The 19045-nt window shown below is 38.5% G+C and overlaps 1 protein-coding gene across 7 annotated transcripts in view; it reads left to right on the top strand.

Annotated features, from left to right (window-relative positions):
- Nucleotides 1-19045, top strand: part of LYST (lysosomal trafficking regulator) — a 165402-nt gene that overhangs the window by 33767 nt on the left and 112590 nt on the right. For all 7 annotated transcript variants that reach the window (XM_060406737.1, XM_060406738.1, XM_042241066.1 and 4 more), the window contains 5 exons: nt 9580-9670; nt 10627-12706; nt 14136-15150; nt 16996-17157; nt 18640-18796. In XM_060406737.1, coding sequence (XP_060262720.1) covers nt 9580-9670; nt 10627-12706; nt 14136-15150; nt 16996-17157; nt 18640-18796 — 3505 coding nt within the window. The remainder of the gene's footprint in view (nt 1-9579; nt 9671-10626; nt 12707-14135; nt 15151-16995; nt 17158-18639; nt 18797-19045) is intronic.

Here is a 19045-nt window from a genome sequence, read left to right as displayed (position 1 = left end):
AGTTTCTCAATCCATGAACATGATATAAATCTCGTTGAGTCCTCTCAAATTTCTCCACAGTATTTTGTGATTTTTAGCATTGAGGTCTTATGTAATTGGGGGTAAATTTGTTCTAAATAGTTTATTTCTTTTATGACATTATAAATGGCATTTAAAATTTTTATTTTTCTGCTGCTTGCTGCTCATAGAAATACAGTTGATTTTCGTATGTTGCCCTTGTGCCCTGTGATTTTACTAAATTTATTTACTCATCTATCTTAAACTTTTACTGTGCATTCCTTAGGATTTTCTGTGTAAACAATCATGTCATCTATAAATAATTTCACTTCTTTTCAAATTTGTATGCTTTTTATTTCATTTTCTTGTGGTTTTTTTTTTGGCTTCTAGTACAGAGGTGTGGAAGTGATGGGAGTGGACAGCCTGCCTGTGTTTGGCCTGAGGGAAAGGCATTCAGTATTTCACCATTAAATCTTAAGTTAGCTCTAGATTTTTCCCAGATGCCTTTTATCACAATAAGGAAATTCTCTTTTATTCCCAGTTTGTTGAGAGTTTGTATCCTCAATGAATGTTGGATTTTGTCAAATACCTTTTCTGTGCCTATTGACACTATCATATTATTTTTTTCTATTAATGTAGGTGGATTATATTGATGGTTTCTAAATGTTGAACTAACTTTGCATTCCTGTAATAAACCCAATTTGATCATAGTTTATCATATACAGAAATGTTAATCTGTTTATTCTTAGGGAAAAAATGCTTAAATAGCAAAAATATAATCTTTTTAATGGTTAAAGACAACAGACTGAAAGTTTATACTGAGATCTTTATAAGTTTTTTTGAAAACTTGAAAACTGCCTAGCCTAAAAAAAAACCAATTATTTTGATTTTGATTTTGAAACTGATGGCAATTGATTTTGATTTGAAACTAATGGCAAACCTTGTCTGCTGTAGTTTTGTTGTTCAATCGCTCAGTCATGTGTGACTCTTTGCGACCCCATGGACTGCAGCACGCCAGGCTTCCCTGTCCTTCCCTATCTCCCTGAGTTTGCTCAAACTCATGTCCATTGAGTGGGTGATGCTGTCTAACCATCTCATCCTCTGCCACCTCCTTCTCATTTTGCCTTCAATCTTTTCCAGCATCAGGGTCTTTTTCAAAGAGTTGGCTCTACCATAGTAAGTCAGTCTACCATAGTAAGGAATCTTAATTTTATTCTGAAAATATTAGGGAGGCTTTTAAGTAAGAGAATAAGCAGTGAAAAGTATTCTTCAGATTTGACAAGTCAGTCACTGGTAATATTATTAGCAGGAATTGTTTCTGTTGGAGAATAATGCACATTTTTCAGTTTAGTAAAGGTAATAACAATGAACGAATTTTAAATTACTGCATCTAGTTCTGCAGATTCTGTTTACACATATGCCAGAATTTATCTGTGTATGATTGGTCTAACAGGGATGAGGGAGCATAGCAAATGCTGACATTCCTGCTTCTTGGAGGAGTGGCAGTGTGATCACAGTGGAAATGGGTAGCCACTGGACAGCAGTAGATAATCCATTGCATTATCTCCTTTACACCTGGGCTAGTAGACAGGAGCAGTGAGTATATCAGTTGATTGCTATGTAACAAACCACAATTCAAAAACTTAGCGGCATTAAAAAATGATTTATTTGCTAATGATTCTGTGAGGTTGGCAGTTCAGACAGGCTCAGCTGGGATCACCACCTCTGCTCCTTATGGTGTCAGCAGGGATTACATCTGAATGTGCAGTTGGTTGGCAGAAGACTGAGGGCTGCTGGATGGGATTATTGGCCAGCTGCCTCATTTCTTATCCATGTGGCCTCTCATCTTTCAGAAGGCTAGTCTCAGCTTCTTTCCATGGGTGGAAGCATTCCAAGAGGCTGAGGGGGAGGCTAAAGAAAGTCATATAATCTCACTTCTGCCACATTCTGTTGGTCAAAGCAAGTCAGTTGGCCAGCACAGATTTAAAAGATGAGAACACAGACTCCAGCACTTGATGGGAGGAAATCACTTGTGGCCATGTTTTATCTACCATAGTGTTTTCCCTCTGGCCATGATTATTAGCATCTCTCCCATACTCCCTTCCAGGACTCTCAGAGTAGTGTTCCCACATGGCATCCAGTCGGAAGTCCACAAGCTCACGATATGCATCAGTTCTGTATGCACTCTAGGCTTCCTGGTGCAGGACTTCAGTAGCAGCTCTTCTTGATTGAGAGACTCGTGAACTAAAAAGACAAATTATCTACCCCTACACACCCTGTACATAGTGATGAGATAGGAACAAGTTAACCACAATACATGCTTGTATTCAACAAGGGAGAGTGAGAGGAGGCACTCGCAGTCACTCATCCAGTGAAATCCAGCTAGGCAGGTGTTCTAACACACCTTTTTCTGTTTTTCAGACAGATCTCTACTTTGGGCATGTAGGCTTATGTGGAAAAACACCTTCAAAATTTTTAGTAATACTCTACTTTTGTGTGGCTAACAGGGCCTACTCAGTCAGTTCAGTTCAGTCACTCAATCGTATCTGACTGTTCGCAACCCCATGAAGCACAGCACGCCAGGCCTTCCTGTCCATCACCAACTCCCAGAGTCCACCCAAACCCATGTCTTTTGAGTCGGTGATACCATCCAACCATCTCATCCTCCGTCGTCCCCTTCTCCTCCTGCCCTCAGTCTTTCCCAGCATCAGGGTCTTTTCAAATGAGTTAGCTCTTCACATCTGGTGGCCAAAGTATTAGAGTTTCAGCTTCAACATCAGTCTTTCCAGTGAACACCCAGGACTGATCTCCTTTAGGATGGACTGGTTGGATCTCCTTGCAGTCCAAGGGACTCTCAAGAGTCTTCTCCAACACCACAGTTAAAAACCATCATTTCTTTGCACTCAGCTTTCTTTATTGTCCAACTCTCACATCCATACATGACCACTGGAAAAACCATAGCCTTGACTAGATGGCCCTTTGTTGACAAAGTAACATCTGTTCTTTTGAATATGCTGTCTAGGTTGGTCATAAGTTTCCTTCCAAGGAGTAAGTGTCTTTTAATTTCATGGCTGCAGTCACCATCTGCAGTGATTTTGGAGCCCAGAAAAATTAAGTCACCCACTGTTTCCACTATTTCCCCATCTATTTGCCATGATGTGATGGGACTGGATGCCATGATGTTAGTCTTCTGAATGTTGAGCTTTAAGCCAACTTTTTAACTCTTCTCTTTCACTTTTAAGAGGCTCTTTAGTTCTTCTTCACTTTCTGCCATAAGGGTGGTATCATCTGCATAGCTGAGGTTATTGATATTTCTCCCAGCAATCTTGATTCCAGCTTGTGTTTCTTCCAGTCCAGCATTTCTCATGATGTACTCTGCATATAAGTTAAATAAGCAGGGTGACAATATACAGCCTTGATGTACTCCTTTTCCAATTTGGAACCAGTCTGTTGTTCCATGTCCAGTTCTAAGTGTTGCTTCCTGACCTGCATACAGGTTTCTCAAGAGGCAGGTCAGGTGGTCTGGTATTCCCATTTCTTTCAGAATTTTCCACAGTTTATTGTGATCCACACAGTCAAAGACTTTGGCATTGTCAATAAAGCAGAAATAGGTGTTTTTCTGGAACTCTTTTGCTTTTTCGATGATCCAGCAGATGTTGACGATTTGATCTCTGGTTCCTCTGCCTTTTCTGAGACCAGCTTGAACATCTGGAAGTTGACGGTTCACGTATTGCTGAAACCTGGCTTGGAGAATTTTGAGCATTAGTTTACTAGCGTGTGAGATGAGTGCAATCTCTGGGCCTACTAGGTACCACCTTAAGTCTTTCTGGGGTTGTGACATAATACTCTTAGTATTATAGCCACTTAATAACCCATTTTTGATGGGAGGAGAGGGGGAGAGGGAATTGGGAGCTCGTTGGGCAGACTATAGCCTAGGCGAAATCCTGTTGCCATTGATCTGTTTGTGGGCAGCACACAAGCTAAGAAGAGTTTGGGCATTTTTAAAGCACTGTTAAAAGAAACAAAAATATGGGACACAGGCCATATATGACTTACAAAGCCTAAAATGTTTACATTTTGGCCCTTTACAAAAGAAGTTTGCAATTTCTGGTCTAAATCAAGAAAAACTATTTTTTTTTCGAAACACAGTATTTGACATCAGTAGGGGAAACAGTACATGTAATTATCCTGAGATATCAAAAACATTTAACAGAATTCATCTATTCTTGACAAAAACTCTAAAAATAGATTAAGAATAGAGAGTTTCATCTAAAAAGGGTAGAAAAAAAGAAAAAGAATTTATATTTCTTTTTATTAAGGTATAGTAGGACTTCCCTGGTGGCTCAGATGGTAAGAGCCTGCCTGTAATGCAGGAGACCTGGGTTCATTCCCTGGGTCAGGAAAATCCCCTGGAGAAGGGAATGGCAACCCACTCCAGTATTCTTGCCTGGAGAATCCCATGGCCAGAGGAGCCTGGTGGGCTACTAGTACAGTATTACTAGTAGCAAAAAGTCTTTACTACTTTCAACATTGAGTAGCAAAGAGTTGGACAGGACTGAGCAAGTTTCACATAGTTGATTTACAATATTGTGTTAATTTCTGCTGTACAGCAAAATGATTCGGTGAATATTCTTTTTCATATTCTTTCCCACTTTGGCTTATCACAGGGTATTGAATATAGTTCCCTGTGCTATACACTAGAACCTTGTTGTTTATCCATTCTGTGTATAATAAGTTTTAACCTGCTAACCCCAAACTCCCAATCTATCCCTTCCTCATCCCCCCAGCCTCCTTGGAAACCACAAGTCTGTTCTCTATGTCTGTGGGTCTGTTTATGTTTTGTAGATAGGTTCATCTGTGTCCTATTTTAGATTCTCCATGGAAGTGATTATTATATGGTATTTGTCTTTATCCGTCTTACTTCACTTAGTATGATAATCTCTTGGTCCATCCATGTTGCTACAAATGGCATTATTTCTCTTTTTTGGTAGAGTAGTAGTCCATTGTATGTGTGTACCACATGTTCTATATCCATTCATCTGTCAGTAGACATTTAGGTTGTTTCCATGTCTTGGCTATTGTGAATAGTGCTCATATGAACATAGGAGCACACATTTCTTTTTGAATTATAGTTTCATCTGGGTATATGCCCAGGGGTGGGATTGCTGGATCACACGGCAACTCTATTTTTAGGGTTTTGGAGGAACCTCTGTAGTGTTTTCCATAGTGGCTGCACCAATTTACACTCCCACCAACAGTGTAGGAGCATTTTCTCTACCTTCTCGCTAGCGTTTATTTGTAGACTTTTAAAATCATGGCCATTCTAACCAGTGTGAGGTGGTATGTCACTATAGTTTTGATTTGCAGTTCTCTGATAATTAATGATGATGAACATCTTTTCATGTGCCTACTGGCCATCTGTATATCTTCTTTGGAAAAATGTCTGTTTAGGTCTTCTTCCACTTTTCAACTGGGTGTTTTTCGTTGTTATCAAGTTGTATGAGCTGTTTGTATGAAAAAAATCAAAATAATTTTTTATAAGCTGTGCAATAGAACCAGCATAAGAATAACTTTATTACTATTCTGTTTGATATCATGTTTTAGAAACATGCAATAATAAAGTGGAATATGAAAATAGTGACAGCTAAATGTGAGAAAGATGGAGAAATAAAAGTTAATTTTTAAACTGATGTGTACAGAAAAATCCAAAAGATCATCCAGAAAACTGTTCAACAGAATTATAGAATATAAGACAAACATATTGTTTCCTTTAGCTAAAGCTATACAACTAGAACATTTTAAAAAGATTCTGTTTACAGAAGAAATATTCACATATGTGTGTATAGATACACATTAAAGAAATCATTATAAAATTCTGATAGAAGAAATGAAGGGCTTAACCAAATAGCACATATATTTCTGCTGTGTCTGGAACACTAAATTCAGCATGTTAAAATTGAAAGTAATGCCATTAATATAAATAAAAACTTCAGTCCAAATTCCTTAACATGTCATCCTGAGATCCTTGAACCTCACTGATCTGGTGCCCATATGCCTGCAGCTTTCTAAACGTCGCCTCTAATTTGGGATCTCAGCTTTTCCTCCCAATAAAATTGCCCTTTCTCTTCCATCCTGCCATCACGACTGTTGGATGGTTAGGATAGGCAATTAATATAAAATACAATCAAAACAATAGAATTGTGAAAGAGACAGTGCCTGGCACCTGGTAGATACGGAGCATGAGCATGATTCTTACCACCTGGATGAGAGTGATCTCATTGTTTGTTATTGCAATGGGGAATTAAAAAAATGTGTGACACGGTCATTTTCCAAGCAGAGGGGAGAACATAAAATTGTAAGTATTAGGTGAGGAGTAATGTGGTTTCTGTAGATCGGATAGTTTAGGAATAGCCAGGGAATGGCTCTGTTTGGGTCATATATTGCCTAATTTGGCATACTGAGCCTTGAGCTGAGTGGGAAGGAAATAGAGAAGTTCCAGGGCACGTGTCTCAGAAGCCAGGGGCAGGAATGCCAGTCTCACAGCAGTGCTGATTTGCCAGTGTGCTGTGCAGGAAGATGCGCTGAATTCCAAGGACAGCCTGTCTACAGCACTTTTTCACACACCCTTGAGGTTTTGGCAAGCTCTGTTAGAATGCTATTAGTTCCTATACTAAAGATAAAGATTCACCTTAGAGGGACTAGGCAGGAATGTACCTGTCCAAATTTGGTTTACTTTTTTTTGCAAGATAATGTATCTTTTGCTGGCATCTTAAGAAATGTTGAGATAGGTACCGTTTACAAACTCTGCATACAATCGTTATCTAGACATCTGCTGATTCTGAAGTAAAGCTCATAGAAATGGGGCCCTTTGATACAATCTTTACTTTGCATCCAGAATTCAAAATCATTCAGGCAGGTAATGTTTATGAACATCCAGCTGTGTACTAGGCATTGAGTGGGAAAAAGGGAGGTGACTGCTAAGGACTAGGGCCTGAGCCCTGGAATTCATGCTCTGAGAGAGGCCTGCAAAGTATGTTTGGGAAAATCTCCCATCATATTTAGAGATAAATCCAAACCCCTTCATGTGACCCCCCTACCCAAGGCCACCTTGTGTTGGACACTGTCCACCTGGCTGACCTGCAGCCTTTTCTCTCAGTGCCCTCCCCCTTGCTGTGCTCCAGCCACACTCTCCTGCCTGCCGTTCTTTGAAAAAGTCAAATCCATTTCCACCCTTTGTATCTTTCCTATGAGCTCTTTTCCTCCATGTCTTTGCATGGATTCTTCCTTCTCATTGGTTAAGCATCTGCTCAAATGGGTCCATCCTGACTAGCCTATTTAAATGTTCCTCATTCCATCTTATTTAATTTTCTCCATATCACAGCATTCTGTCTGAAAGTTTCCTATCTGTCACCATTGTTTTCTGTCTCACCTGCTAGAGTATCAGCTTTGTAAGGATGCAAGTGTTGTCTTCCTTGTTCACCACTACATCCAGAATGTCTGGCACATAGTAGAGGCTCAATAAATATTTGTTGAATGAATGAAAGAGGAAAATGGGCATTCGGACATTAACCATTCAGCAAACTGGTTGCTATACTAAATCAGGGGCATGAAACCTTACTTGGCCTAGGAGCGATTAGAGAAGTCTTCCACAGAGGAACTAAGACCTGAAGGATGAATTGGTACTTGGCAGATGGAAGGATGGTGAGAGAACTGTAAGAGCAGTGCATGTGAGGAAGACGTTTGAAGGACCACTGATGTTCAGGAAACCTTAATAGTACATGTAGGTAGGGGTTGGCTGTGGTGGTAGGAGTTAAAACTGGACAAGTCAGTAGGAATCATGTCATGAAGGGTCTTCCAGGCCTGAGAAAGGATTTAGATTTTGCTTTTGCAGAATTTTAAGCCTTCTCATAACCAGGATGCTAGAAAGTAATAATCTGAATCCTGTCTCTACTTTCTCATTCCCCTTGACTCTTCAGCCTATTTGTAATCTGATTTGCACCCTCATCACTCCATCAAAACTGTGTTTGTTAAGGTCACCAGTGACCCTGTACTTGCTAAGTGCTTTCCTACCATCATCTTACACAATTAAAGATCAACAACTCTTGACCTGATTAACTTTTCTCTCTTTTCTGAACTGCTCCCTTCCCTTGATATTTCTTGTTCTGCTTCTCTTTGGAGAGAGGTAGCGTCTCAGTCTCCTTTGTAGGCTGCCCTTCAGCACCACCATCTGCAGTTCTTTCAATGTTGTTCAGAACTCCATTCTGGGAAGTCTGCCCCTCTCCTCCTGCATACTCTCCTAGGAAATTTCACCCATGTCCTTGACCTCTGTCTTTTTCTTAAGTTCCAGTCATGTATATTCAGCTGTTTACTGAAAACCTGAGTCCATTTGGAGATCCAACAGACATCTCAAACTTAGTATATCTAAAAAGTGAATCCATCATCTTTTCCCCAACCTAACACCACTGCTAAATGTCCTGTCTTGATGACTGTGTTATCACTCGTTACTTAGTGCCCTAAATCAGAAACTTTCAAGTTCTTTTGGATCTTCCCCTCGCCCCCCATATGCCCCATAGATAATCAGCTGTAAGTCATTTCATTTCTCCCTTATGGTTTCTCAAATATGTCTCCTCCTTTTCAATTTTACTGTCTGAGGCTTCAGGTAATTACTATCTCTCGTCTGTATTACCGTTTCCCTGCCTCTAACACTGATTAGTCCCTTCCCCTCCCCACCAGTTCTGTTGTCTATATAGTGGCAAATCTGATTATGTCACCCTGACCCACTCTGACCCCCTCCCCACAGATTGACACGAGGAATTTACACTTGATTTGTCATTAATTCCTTGACCACCCATGTCCCAAGTTTCCCAGGTGTAGCACTTCCATACCTCTGATGATTGCTCCTTTTTCTGAGCTCCTAAACTGAATGCCTGCACCACACCTGGGTATGTACACATGCTGCGTGCCTTCTGCTCTTTAACTGTTTTGTGTGTATGTGTTCTGTGGACCAAATGAGGGGACCTTCTCCAGGGCTTGGACCATATCCTCCAGAAAGGGTAAGACAGTAAATGCTGTGGATGGACCTAGTGTGCAGTCAATAAATATTTATCGGATGACCTTCACTAATAAGTCTGTCTCTCTTTACATATACTATTAATAATGTCCATTTCTCTTTTTGAAAATTGTGTTTTCTGAGTTTTAAATTTAACTGCATGAAGCCTTTTTGTTTTTCTGGTAATTTTTGTTACTGGTTTGCTAATTAATAGGGCTTAACTTTTCATTTGCACCTAGCAAATTTACCTTTTTGTAGGTGAGGAATTCTTACAATGTGCATGGTGGTATAACAGCTACTTTCGGAAAAAGCAGCAAGAATGTGCTAAATACCGTCAAATACTCTTATACTCTTCTGTCCTTGGGAAGGTTTATAAATTGCAAAGTATCACAGCTTTAATTGGATTTAAGATAGGTTAATTTGATTCTTCCTCCTCAAGAAACGGGATTTTTTTTCAACTTTAAGTTAAGGTATTAGGAATAACTGTGTTTCATGACCTCGGAGCATGAAGAATTCTTTTATTTCTAATACAGGCATTGACATGCAGAGAAGAACTCCTTACCCTTCTTCTGTCACTCCTTCCATTGGTATGGAAGATACCTGTTCAAGAAGAAAAGGCAACAGGTATTTTCTTTTCTTTGTCATATCACTTGTGTTATCAAAATTCTACTGGGGAAAAACTTGCATTGAAAGGTTACTTCTGCTGTGATGGTTGATAGCAGCTCAAAATCAAAGCAGTATATATTAGTATATTTAATATGAAAAATTCTTTCAGCAAATACATTTTCATTTCTTCTAGTAGTATAAAAATGATAGAGAATTCCTTGAACATAATGATGATTAGAAAATAGATGAAGAAGCAGAACACTTAGCAAAAGGAGTAAATCTGTATGCGTAGCCTAACAGTTAAAAATGGAGAGTGAAAAGTTTGAAGACATTATAGATTCTCTGCTTATTTTAAAGACTGCTTTCCATTACCAGTACTCTATCAATGACGTTTGCAGTTTAGGTTTTCTAATGCTGCTTTTAAAGGATAAATTTGAAGTAATGTTTTGTGTTAGAACTAGACAGGATTATTACACTGAAGGTCAACATATTTTTAATTTCTGATTCAGAAAAAAATATATATATCATATTAAGTACATGAAACTTAGTTTAAATGTTTCAGTAGAGGGATTAACAGTTTTCCCTCTGGCCATTTCTGGAATATGCATATTGTGAAATGTTTACCTCTGTGTCTTAATTAATGGTGTTATTAGAGGAGATTTGTAAAGTGGTAAGAATAGTAATGCTAAATACCAGCATTGCTTTCCTAACTCTGTTCTCCCTGTTTTCAAAATCAATTTGTGTTCTTTGATTCAGGGCCACTTGGTATTTAATATAAGCAGGATAAGGAAGTGAAGTGATGTGGGGAGGGCGGGGAGTAGAGACATACCAAAAAGGTAAAAGAAGTCGGCCCCATAATAAAAATATACTGAAGACAAACTCCTAAAGTAAAGAAGTAAGAGGATAATCACCTATGCATATTGAGTTTTTAAACATATTAAGGTATTCTAAATTTTCTTTCTTCATTTTGTCAGACTTTAATCTACCATTCTCAGCTGGTATAATCCTGACCAAAGAAAAGAACTCAAGTTCTCAAAGATCTACTCAGGAAAAATTATATTTAGAGGGAAGTGCTCCAGCTGGTCAGGTTTCTGCAAAAGTAAATGTTTTTAGAAAAAGCAGGCGGCAACGTAAAACTACCCATCGTTATTCTGTAAGAGATGCAAGAAAGACACAGCTCTCCACCTCAGATTCAGAAGCCAATTCAGATGACAAAAGTATAGGAATGACTAAGTACAGAAGGTCCCATGTGCTGCAGCATTTTGTAAAACAGTCTCCTAAAGAAGACCACCTTACAGCTAAGCTTAACCACTTATCAACCAAAGAGCAGACTCCTCCTGACACCATGGCTTTGGAAAATTCCAGAGAGATGATTCCAAGAGAGGAGTCAAACACTGACATTTTAAGTGAGCCAGCTGCCTTGTCTACCATCAGTCACATGAACAATTCTCCATTTGACTTATGTCATGTTTTGTTATCTTTATTAGAGAAAGTTTGTAAGTTTGACATTACCTTGAATCATAATTCTGCTCTCGCAGCCAGTGTAGTGCCCACACTGACTGAATTCCTAGCGGGTTTTGGGGACTGCTGTAATCTCAGTGACAATTTGGAGGGTCAGATGGTTTCTGCAGGTTGGACTGAAGAACCAGTGGCTTTGATTCAGCGGATGCTTTTCCGAACAGTACTGCATCTGATGTCAGTAGATATTAGTACGGCAGAGGTGATGCCAGAAAATCTCAGAAAAAATTTAACAGAATTGCTTAAAGCAGCTTTAAAAATTAGAACTTGCCTAGAAAAGCAACCTGACCCTTTTGCCCCAAGACAGAAGAAAACACTACAAGAGGGGCAGGAAGATTTTGTGTTTTCCAAGTATCGTCATAGAGTGCTTCTTTTACCTGAGCTGCTGGAGGGAGTTCTGCAGATCCTGATCTGTTGTCTTCAAAGTGCAGCTTCAAATCCGTTCTTCTTCAGTCAAGCCATGGATCTGGTCCAAGAATTCATTCAGCATCATGGATTTCATTTATTTGAAACAGCAGTTCTTCAAATGGAATGGCTGGTTGTAAGAGATGGGGTTCCTCCTGAGGCCTCAGGACATTTGAAAGCCCTCATCAATAATGTCATGAAAATAATGAGCACTGTCAAAAAAGTGAAGTCAGAGCAGCTGCATCATTCAATGTGTACAAGAAAAAGGCACAGACGTTGTGAATATTCCCACTTCATGCATCACCACAGAGACCTCTCAGGTCTGTTGGTCTCGGCTTTTAAAAACCAAGTTTCCAAGAACCCATTTGAAGAGACGGCAGATGGAGATGTGTATTACCCTGAGCGGTGCTGTTGCATTGCTGTGTGTTCCCACCAGTGCTTACGCTTACTGCAGCAGGCTTCCTTGAGCAGCACGTGTGTCCAGATCCTCTTGGGGGTTCAGAACATCGGCATATGCTGTTGTATGGATCCCAAATCTGTGATTGTTCCTCTCCTCCATGCTTTTAAATTGCCAGCACTGAAAAGCTGTCAGCAGCATATACTGAATATTCTTCACAAACTCATTTTGGACCAGTTAGGAGGAGCTGAGATACCACAGAAAACTAAAAAAGCAGCTTGCAACATCTGTACTGTTGACTCAGATCAACTAGCCAGATTAGAGGAGACCCTGCAGGGAAACTCTTACAATGCTGAACCTTCCTCAGGTTTATCTAGTCCATCCTACAGATTTCAAGGCATCCTGCCCAGCAGTGGATCAGAAGACTTGTTGTGGAAATGGGATGCCTTAGAAGCTTATCAGAATTTTGTTTTCGAAGAGGACAGATTACAGAGTGTACAGATTGCAAATCACATTTGCAGTTTGATCCAGAAAGGCAATGTTGTTGTTCAGTGGAAACTGTATAACTGCATATTTAATCCTGTGCTGCAAAGAGGAGTTGAATTAGCACATCATTGTCAACAGCTTAGCATTACTTCAGCTCAGACTCATGTATGTAGCCATCATAACCAGTGTTTGCCCCAGGAAGTACTTCAGATTTATTTAAAAACTCTGCCTACCCTGCTTAAATCAAGGTTTGTTATATATGTGTGTAGATATTTTTTCTCATTGTTGAAAAATCATATTCAAAGATGTTTGAATATCTTTATTATTTATTTTTCCTAGGATTTAATTTTAGTTTAACAACGAAAAAAGTTCCCATCCCATGTCAGATTTTTTTAACATTTATTTATTTGTTTGTTTTACTGGGGTGTTTATAGGGAAGAGGACAGAGCCATTGATTTTAATTTCTCTGAAAAAAAAGTAAAGTTTTAAATATATATATATATGAGAAAAAATGGATAAAATGCAGATACCCAACAGCAAGGGCAAAGTTAAATTAATTAAATTATATTTACTGGATGTAATATTATTAGCCAAAAATAATGTTAACTAGGATCTATTGGGACATGAGAAAATGCGTATTTTATCAGTAACATACAAAAAGTAAAAAAAATATTTCATTTATTTACTATGAAAAAATATACATAGTACGTAAAGTATGTATGTGCATGATAATTATCAAAACAGTGAAATTAATGGAATTATTATTTTCTGAATACCATATTTACATTTATTACCTGTATGTAGAAAAACTAGAAAATACAGGTAAGCAAAATGAAGAAAACTAAGATACTTAGAATCTCACCAGTGAGTTTTGCAGATTTTGTGATTGTCAGCTCTCATACTTAAAAAATAATTTTGTAAATGAAGCTTGCTTCTGATAGGTAGTTGGCCTTTGAAATTAATGCATATACCATTTTTAAAACTTACAGTAAAGTATAACATATCTGTGATCATTATTTTCACAACCATTAAAAAAAAAATCCTGACATTCTGACATTGTTTAAATAGAACTGTCTTTGATCTGAAAGTTTTATAACTCTGTGGCATATTTGTGGACAGCCTGGATCTTTGCTGAGCTGATTTATACTAAAATTATTACTCAGATTCCAGTGATCCAGACTTGTGAGTTTTACCTGAGACAGAGCTGAAAAACTTCAGATCTGTAGTTTGGTTCTTTCCCTTAATGACATACAGATTTAAAATAAACAAAAGTCCTGAGTGAGCCACCAAGTAGCCAAATGAATGGACCTGCAAAGGCCTCCCTGCTTTCAGAGTGTCCGTCTCAAATATGGAGGTGATTGTGGCATGGAGAATTTATACAGAGAAATTTGCTGTTTGGGGAAAAATATTCTTCCCTGAATTGCTTCGTTTCACTTGAGAGGCATGTAATCTGTTCTTTTCAAATGCTGCTGGAATTATATATACAGTGTTTGCAGAAGGGTGTAAAAGTAGTTAGAAAGCAACTTGAAATCCTGGTCATATCTAACTAAGGAGTTCAGCCAGATAATTGATAAAGTTGAAATAGGTAGTGTTTAGTATATGCAGCAATGACATGTTTAAATAGTGTATGAATGATGTGCCTGTATGTAAATCTTTTGTACTTTTTTTCTCTCACAGGGTAATAAGAGATTTGTTTTTAAGTTGTAATGGAGTAAACCAAATAATTGAACTAAATTACTTAGATGGTGTCCGAAATCACTCACTAAAAGCATTTGAAACTCTGATAATCAGCCTAGGGGAACAACAGAAAGATTCTTCAATTCCAGGTATTGACGGGATAGACCTTGAACAGAAGGAGTTGTCATCTGTAAATGTTGGTACTTTGTATAACCAGCAAGCTTATTCAGATTCTCAGAGTCTTAGTAAATTTTATGCCCGGCTCAAAGATGCTTATCCAAAGAAACGAAAGTCTGTGGTGCAGGATGTTCATATCAACACAATTAACCTCTTCCTCTGTGTGGCGTTCTTGTGTGTAAGTAAAGAGGCAGAATCTGACAGAGAATTAGCCAATGATTCAGAGGATACTTCTGGCTATGACAGTACAGCGAGCGAGCCTTTGCAACACATGCTGCCGTGTTTCTCTCTCGAGAGCCTCGTCCTGCCCTCTCCCAAACACATGCACCAAGCAGCTGACATTTGGTCCATGTGTCGTTGGATCTACATGTTAAGTCCCATTTTCCAGAAACAGTTTTATAGGCTCGGTGGTTTCCAAGTATGCCATAAATTAATATTTATGGTAATACAGGAACTGTTCAGAAATCCTGAAGAGGAGCAAGGGAGAAGGGAAGGAGATAGAAACATGGATGTAAATCAAGATTTAAACAGAATTTCTCAACCTGAGATCACTGTGAAAGAAGATTTATTATCTTTGACTGTAAAAAGTGACCCCACACCAGCAGAACTGAGTAGTCTGAAAAAGAGTGCTGACAGTTTAGAGTCAGAGCATCTTTCTTCCATAAATGTGGAACAAATTCCAGCTGTGGAAGCTGTTCCAGAGGAAACAAAAGTCTTTATGAGTCGAGAAAGCGAAACCTCACTTCAGGGCATACGACTTTTGGAAGCCCTTCTGGCCATTTGTCTTCATGGCACCAGAGCTTGTCAGCAAAAGATGGAGTTGGAGTTACCCAATCAGGTAAGAACTTATCTTTCATCTAACTATTGTGTAATGTAAATTTTTTTTAAAGTTGTAATGTAATGCTATTGTCATTTTGTTTTTCCAAAGATTCTGAGTTTTGAGGTGCTCCTGTATGCTTAGCACAGTACCAGGTACTGTGGTGGACACAGAGGAGTACATGACCCTGTTCTTGCCCTCGAGAAGCTTAGGGTTTAGTTTGGAATACAGAACCCATGTGACAAAATTTACCAACCCTAAAAGGCATTAAATACACATTAAATGTCAGATGTCAGATGAGTAATAATGGGTAAGTAAGAAGACTCTTGAGAGTCCCTTGGACTGCAAGGAGATCCAACCAGTCCATTCTGAAGGAGATCAGCCCTGGGATTTCTTTGGAAGGAATGATGCTAAAGCTGAAACTCCAGTACTTTGGCTACCTCATGCGAAGAGTTGACTCATTGGAAAAGACTTTGATGCTGGGAGGGATTGGGGGCAGGAGGAGAAGGGGACGACAGAGCGTGAGACGGCTGGATGGCATCACAGACTCGATGAACGTGAATCTGAGTGAACTCCGGGAGTTGGTGATGGACAGGGAGGCCTGGTGTGCTGCAATTCATGGGGTCGCAAAGAGTCGGACACGACTGAGCGACTGAACTGAAGTGGTAGTCGCTCAGTCATGCCCGACTCTTTGTGACCCCATGGACTGCAGCCCGCAGGCTCCTCTGTCCATGAGATCTTCCAGACAGGGATACTGGAGTGGGTTGCCGTTTCCTTCCCCAGCTATTGTATTTCAGCGTCCACACTCGACAGTCTTGGTGTGGTTCTGTTTGGTGCCCGGCCCATATCCCTTGCCAAGCTGATCCACCCGTGCACCATCTGCTGCAGACTCCCATCTGTACCCATCTCCCAAGGTGTGGGGTGCTGAGCCAGTGACTGATGGGTATGGCTCTGGGAGTGGGGACAGTCTCTGTGGTGCAGTTCAGGCTCCAGAGCTTCCCATGGAATTAGGCTGGGGTGACACATTTATTCTGAAACCACATCTTTGCCTGGATTCTTCCCCCAGCATATTCTGCTTTCCTCATGCTTTACAAATTTCCCCTGAGAGCACATCTCAGCCAAAAAGGAATGCTTAGTTTTAGGCCCTGCTTCTAAGGAATTTTCAAATATGGTAGATCCCTTCTTTTTTTCCTGCGTGCTAAGTCACTTCAGTCACGTCCAACTCTTTGTGACCCCATGGGCTGTATAGCCAACCAGGCTCCTCTGTCCGTGGGATTTTCCAGGCAATGATACTGGAGTGGGTTGCCATTTCCTACTCCATCATATCTTGTCTGTGTGTATCTGTGTCTCCCACTGGACAGAGTTAAGGGAGAAGTCAATTTCCTATCCATCCTTATGGCTTCATCCCTTAACAGAAGAACAAGCAGGGAGAGTTCCATTCCAGGACAGATGGGAAGGAGTAAAGAAGGGAGGAAGAGAAAAGAATTAGAATACAAGTGCTGCTTAGAGTCTTAAGCAATCACTAAGAAAAGGAATTAGTAAAATCTAGAAATGGTTAATGAAAACCTTGAGTTTCAACTAATCATTTTTTCCCTGATACAGTTAATTTATGGTACATTCAAATTCAAAAGCAAATAAGATGAGTAAAGCATTGGATGAATTAAAATATTAATTATTCTTAATTGTAACAGGAGGATATTTGTATAAGCACTGGATATTTATATAGTCATTTTAATTTCATATCAACTGCAAATAAACGGACTAGCTTTTACTTAATGTAAATATTAATTTATCATTTGTTTTCTCACTGTTTATTTTTTTTCTTAAGGCATGTTGATATTCTTAGTTTCTTTGCTTTTACTTTAGAACTTGTCTGTGGAAACTATATTGCTTGAAATGAGGGATCATCTTTCCAAGTCAAAGGTGATGGAAACAGAATTAGCAAAGCCTTTAATTGATGCCCTGCTTCGAGTTGCACTGGGGAATCATTCAGCAGATTTTGAGCACGATGATGCTATGACTGAGAAGGTATGAGTAACATACAGTTGTGTTGTTATTGTTTGGGTGTGACTGGCAGAGGCAGAAGTGTGTGGGTTCAGAGTGTGACACTGTGATGTGGTTAGAATATACGGGCCAGGATTTGGTCAGGTGAGTTCAGTGGGTTCTGTCTCCATCCTCTGGGATGGATTGTATTTACATCTCATAAAACACAGGAGAGCAGTGTGACATGCTTTTCTTCATCTAATCTAGAAATTTACCGAGAATTGCTTCCAGTAAGATGGAAGTATTATTTGATGTCTCATATATAACTGATAGTTTATCAAGTAATAATGCAGGGATAGTGATGACTCAGCTGTCCTCTTTGTCTTATTTGATTCTATAGTGATATGGTTAATATTTACAGAACTCCCTTCTCACTTTAATTTTAAATCATGCAATATAAAAATGACTGGTCCTTGCATAGAAAGAAGTCATAGTTTTTTAGTTGTTCATGTTAACTTCATTTTCTAAAAGAACTATTTTAATTTTTTCCATGAAACAGATATATACATACATAGTTAATTTACCTCTCCTTTCATGTTTCTTTTACCTTTGTTCACCTTTATCTTTGTGTAACTTCTTTTTCAATTCCTTGGTCTAGAAATATTGGCATTTTATAATCTTCTGCCATAATAGTTTACATTACTGTTTGTCATGTGATGTAAAAACTTACTAAAACAGCTACTAATGTCATAATCATATTACTGAATCAATTGGTTAACTGGAAAATGTTAAAATACCTACCTAAAATGTCAGAATACCTATGTAGATTAAAATATCTACCTACCTATTAAAAAAAAAAGATTCTTCTTTTTAAAATGTTGCAATGATTAAGTACTCTGAGCTTCTTTAAGTGTGTTTTTTTTAAGTGAAGATATTATTAGCATTTTTATAAGAAAAGGAAAATTTCATGCCACATGCTACTACGCAGGGAGTTAATGCTGGAACTCTGATTTCAGAGATGCTTATATGTAGACAATCACATTCTGAAATCTTAAAATCAGTTTCTTTCAAAATTTTTCATGTCTTTAGTTATCTAATTTATGAAACACTTTATAAAAACCTTTGGAAAAATCTTTTGTTGCGCAAATATGTAAATATAATATGTATTTATTTGCATTAAGTTGTAAGAAGTATAATTCCACCTCATTGTGGTTTTTAGTCATCTCCTCTTACATAACTAGAATGAAATTTCTTAGACTTACTTTTCAGTAAAACTGAAATGACCTATAGTTTAATTTGTTAGGACACCTAATTTTTGAAGTGTTAATCAAGTTGGCTAAGAAATTCTGGAGAATTATGCTGTGTGAATTTCATAATGTATAATGGTTAATATCTGTTCCTAATGTTTTTTTTTCTTAAAATATTAAAGCTGTCTTCAAAATGATTTTTGAGTAATAAATATCTTATTTAAGAACAATGAACAAACATTGTAACTTTTGCCTTAATTTAAATATACTGATCTTATAGAGTCATCAGTCTGAAGAAGAACTGTCATCCCAGCCTGGTGATTTTTCAGAAGAAGCTGAGGATTCTCAGTGTTGCAGTTTTAAACTTCTGGTTGAAGAAGAAGGTTATGAAGCAGATAGTGAAAGCAATCCTGAGGATAGTGAATCCTGGGATGATGGTAAAATATCACTGAAGTACTTGTGACTTCATTTGAGAGTCACATTATTAACTAGCAAATGGTTCTTAATAATATCACTTTAGAACTTTTATTGAATTATATTTGTAAAGTGTATTACATCATTATTTTATTTGATCTTGACAACAAATTCTGGCGTTCTTGTAAGCAGTTTGAAAGTGAAAGTGAAGGTTGCTCAGTCGTGACCGACTCTTAGTGACCCCATGGACTATACGGTCCATGGAGTTCTCC

Source organism: Ovis aries, chromosome 25 (genome assembly GCF_016772045.2).
Source record: "Ovis aries strain OAR_USU_Benz2616 breed Rambouillet chromosome 25, ARS-UI_Ramb_v3.0, whole genome shotgun sequence".
Lineage (NCBI taxonomy): Eukaryota > Metazoa > Chordata > Mammalia > Artiodactyla > Bovidae > Ovis > Ovis aries.
Note: the sequence above shows the minus strand (reverse complement) of the source record. Positions and strands in the feature narration are given on the sequence as shown.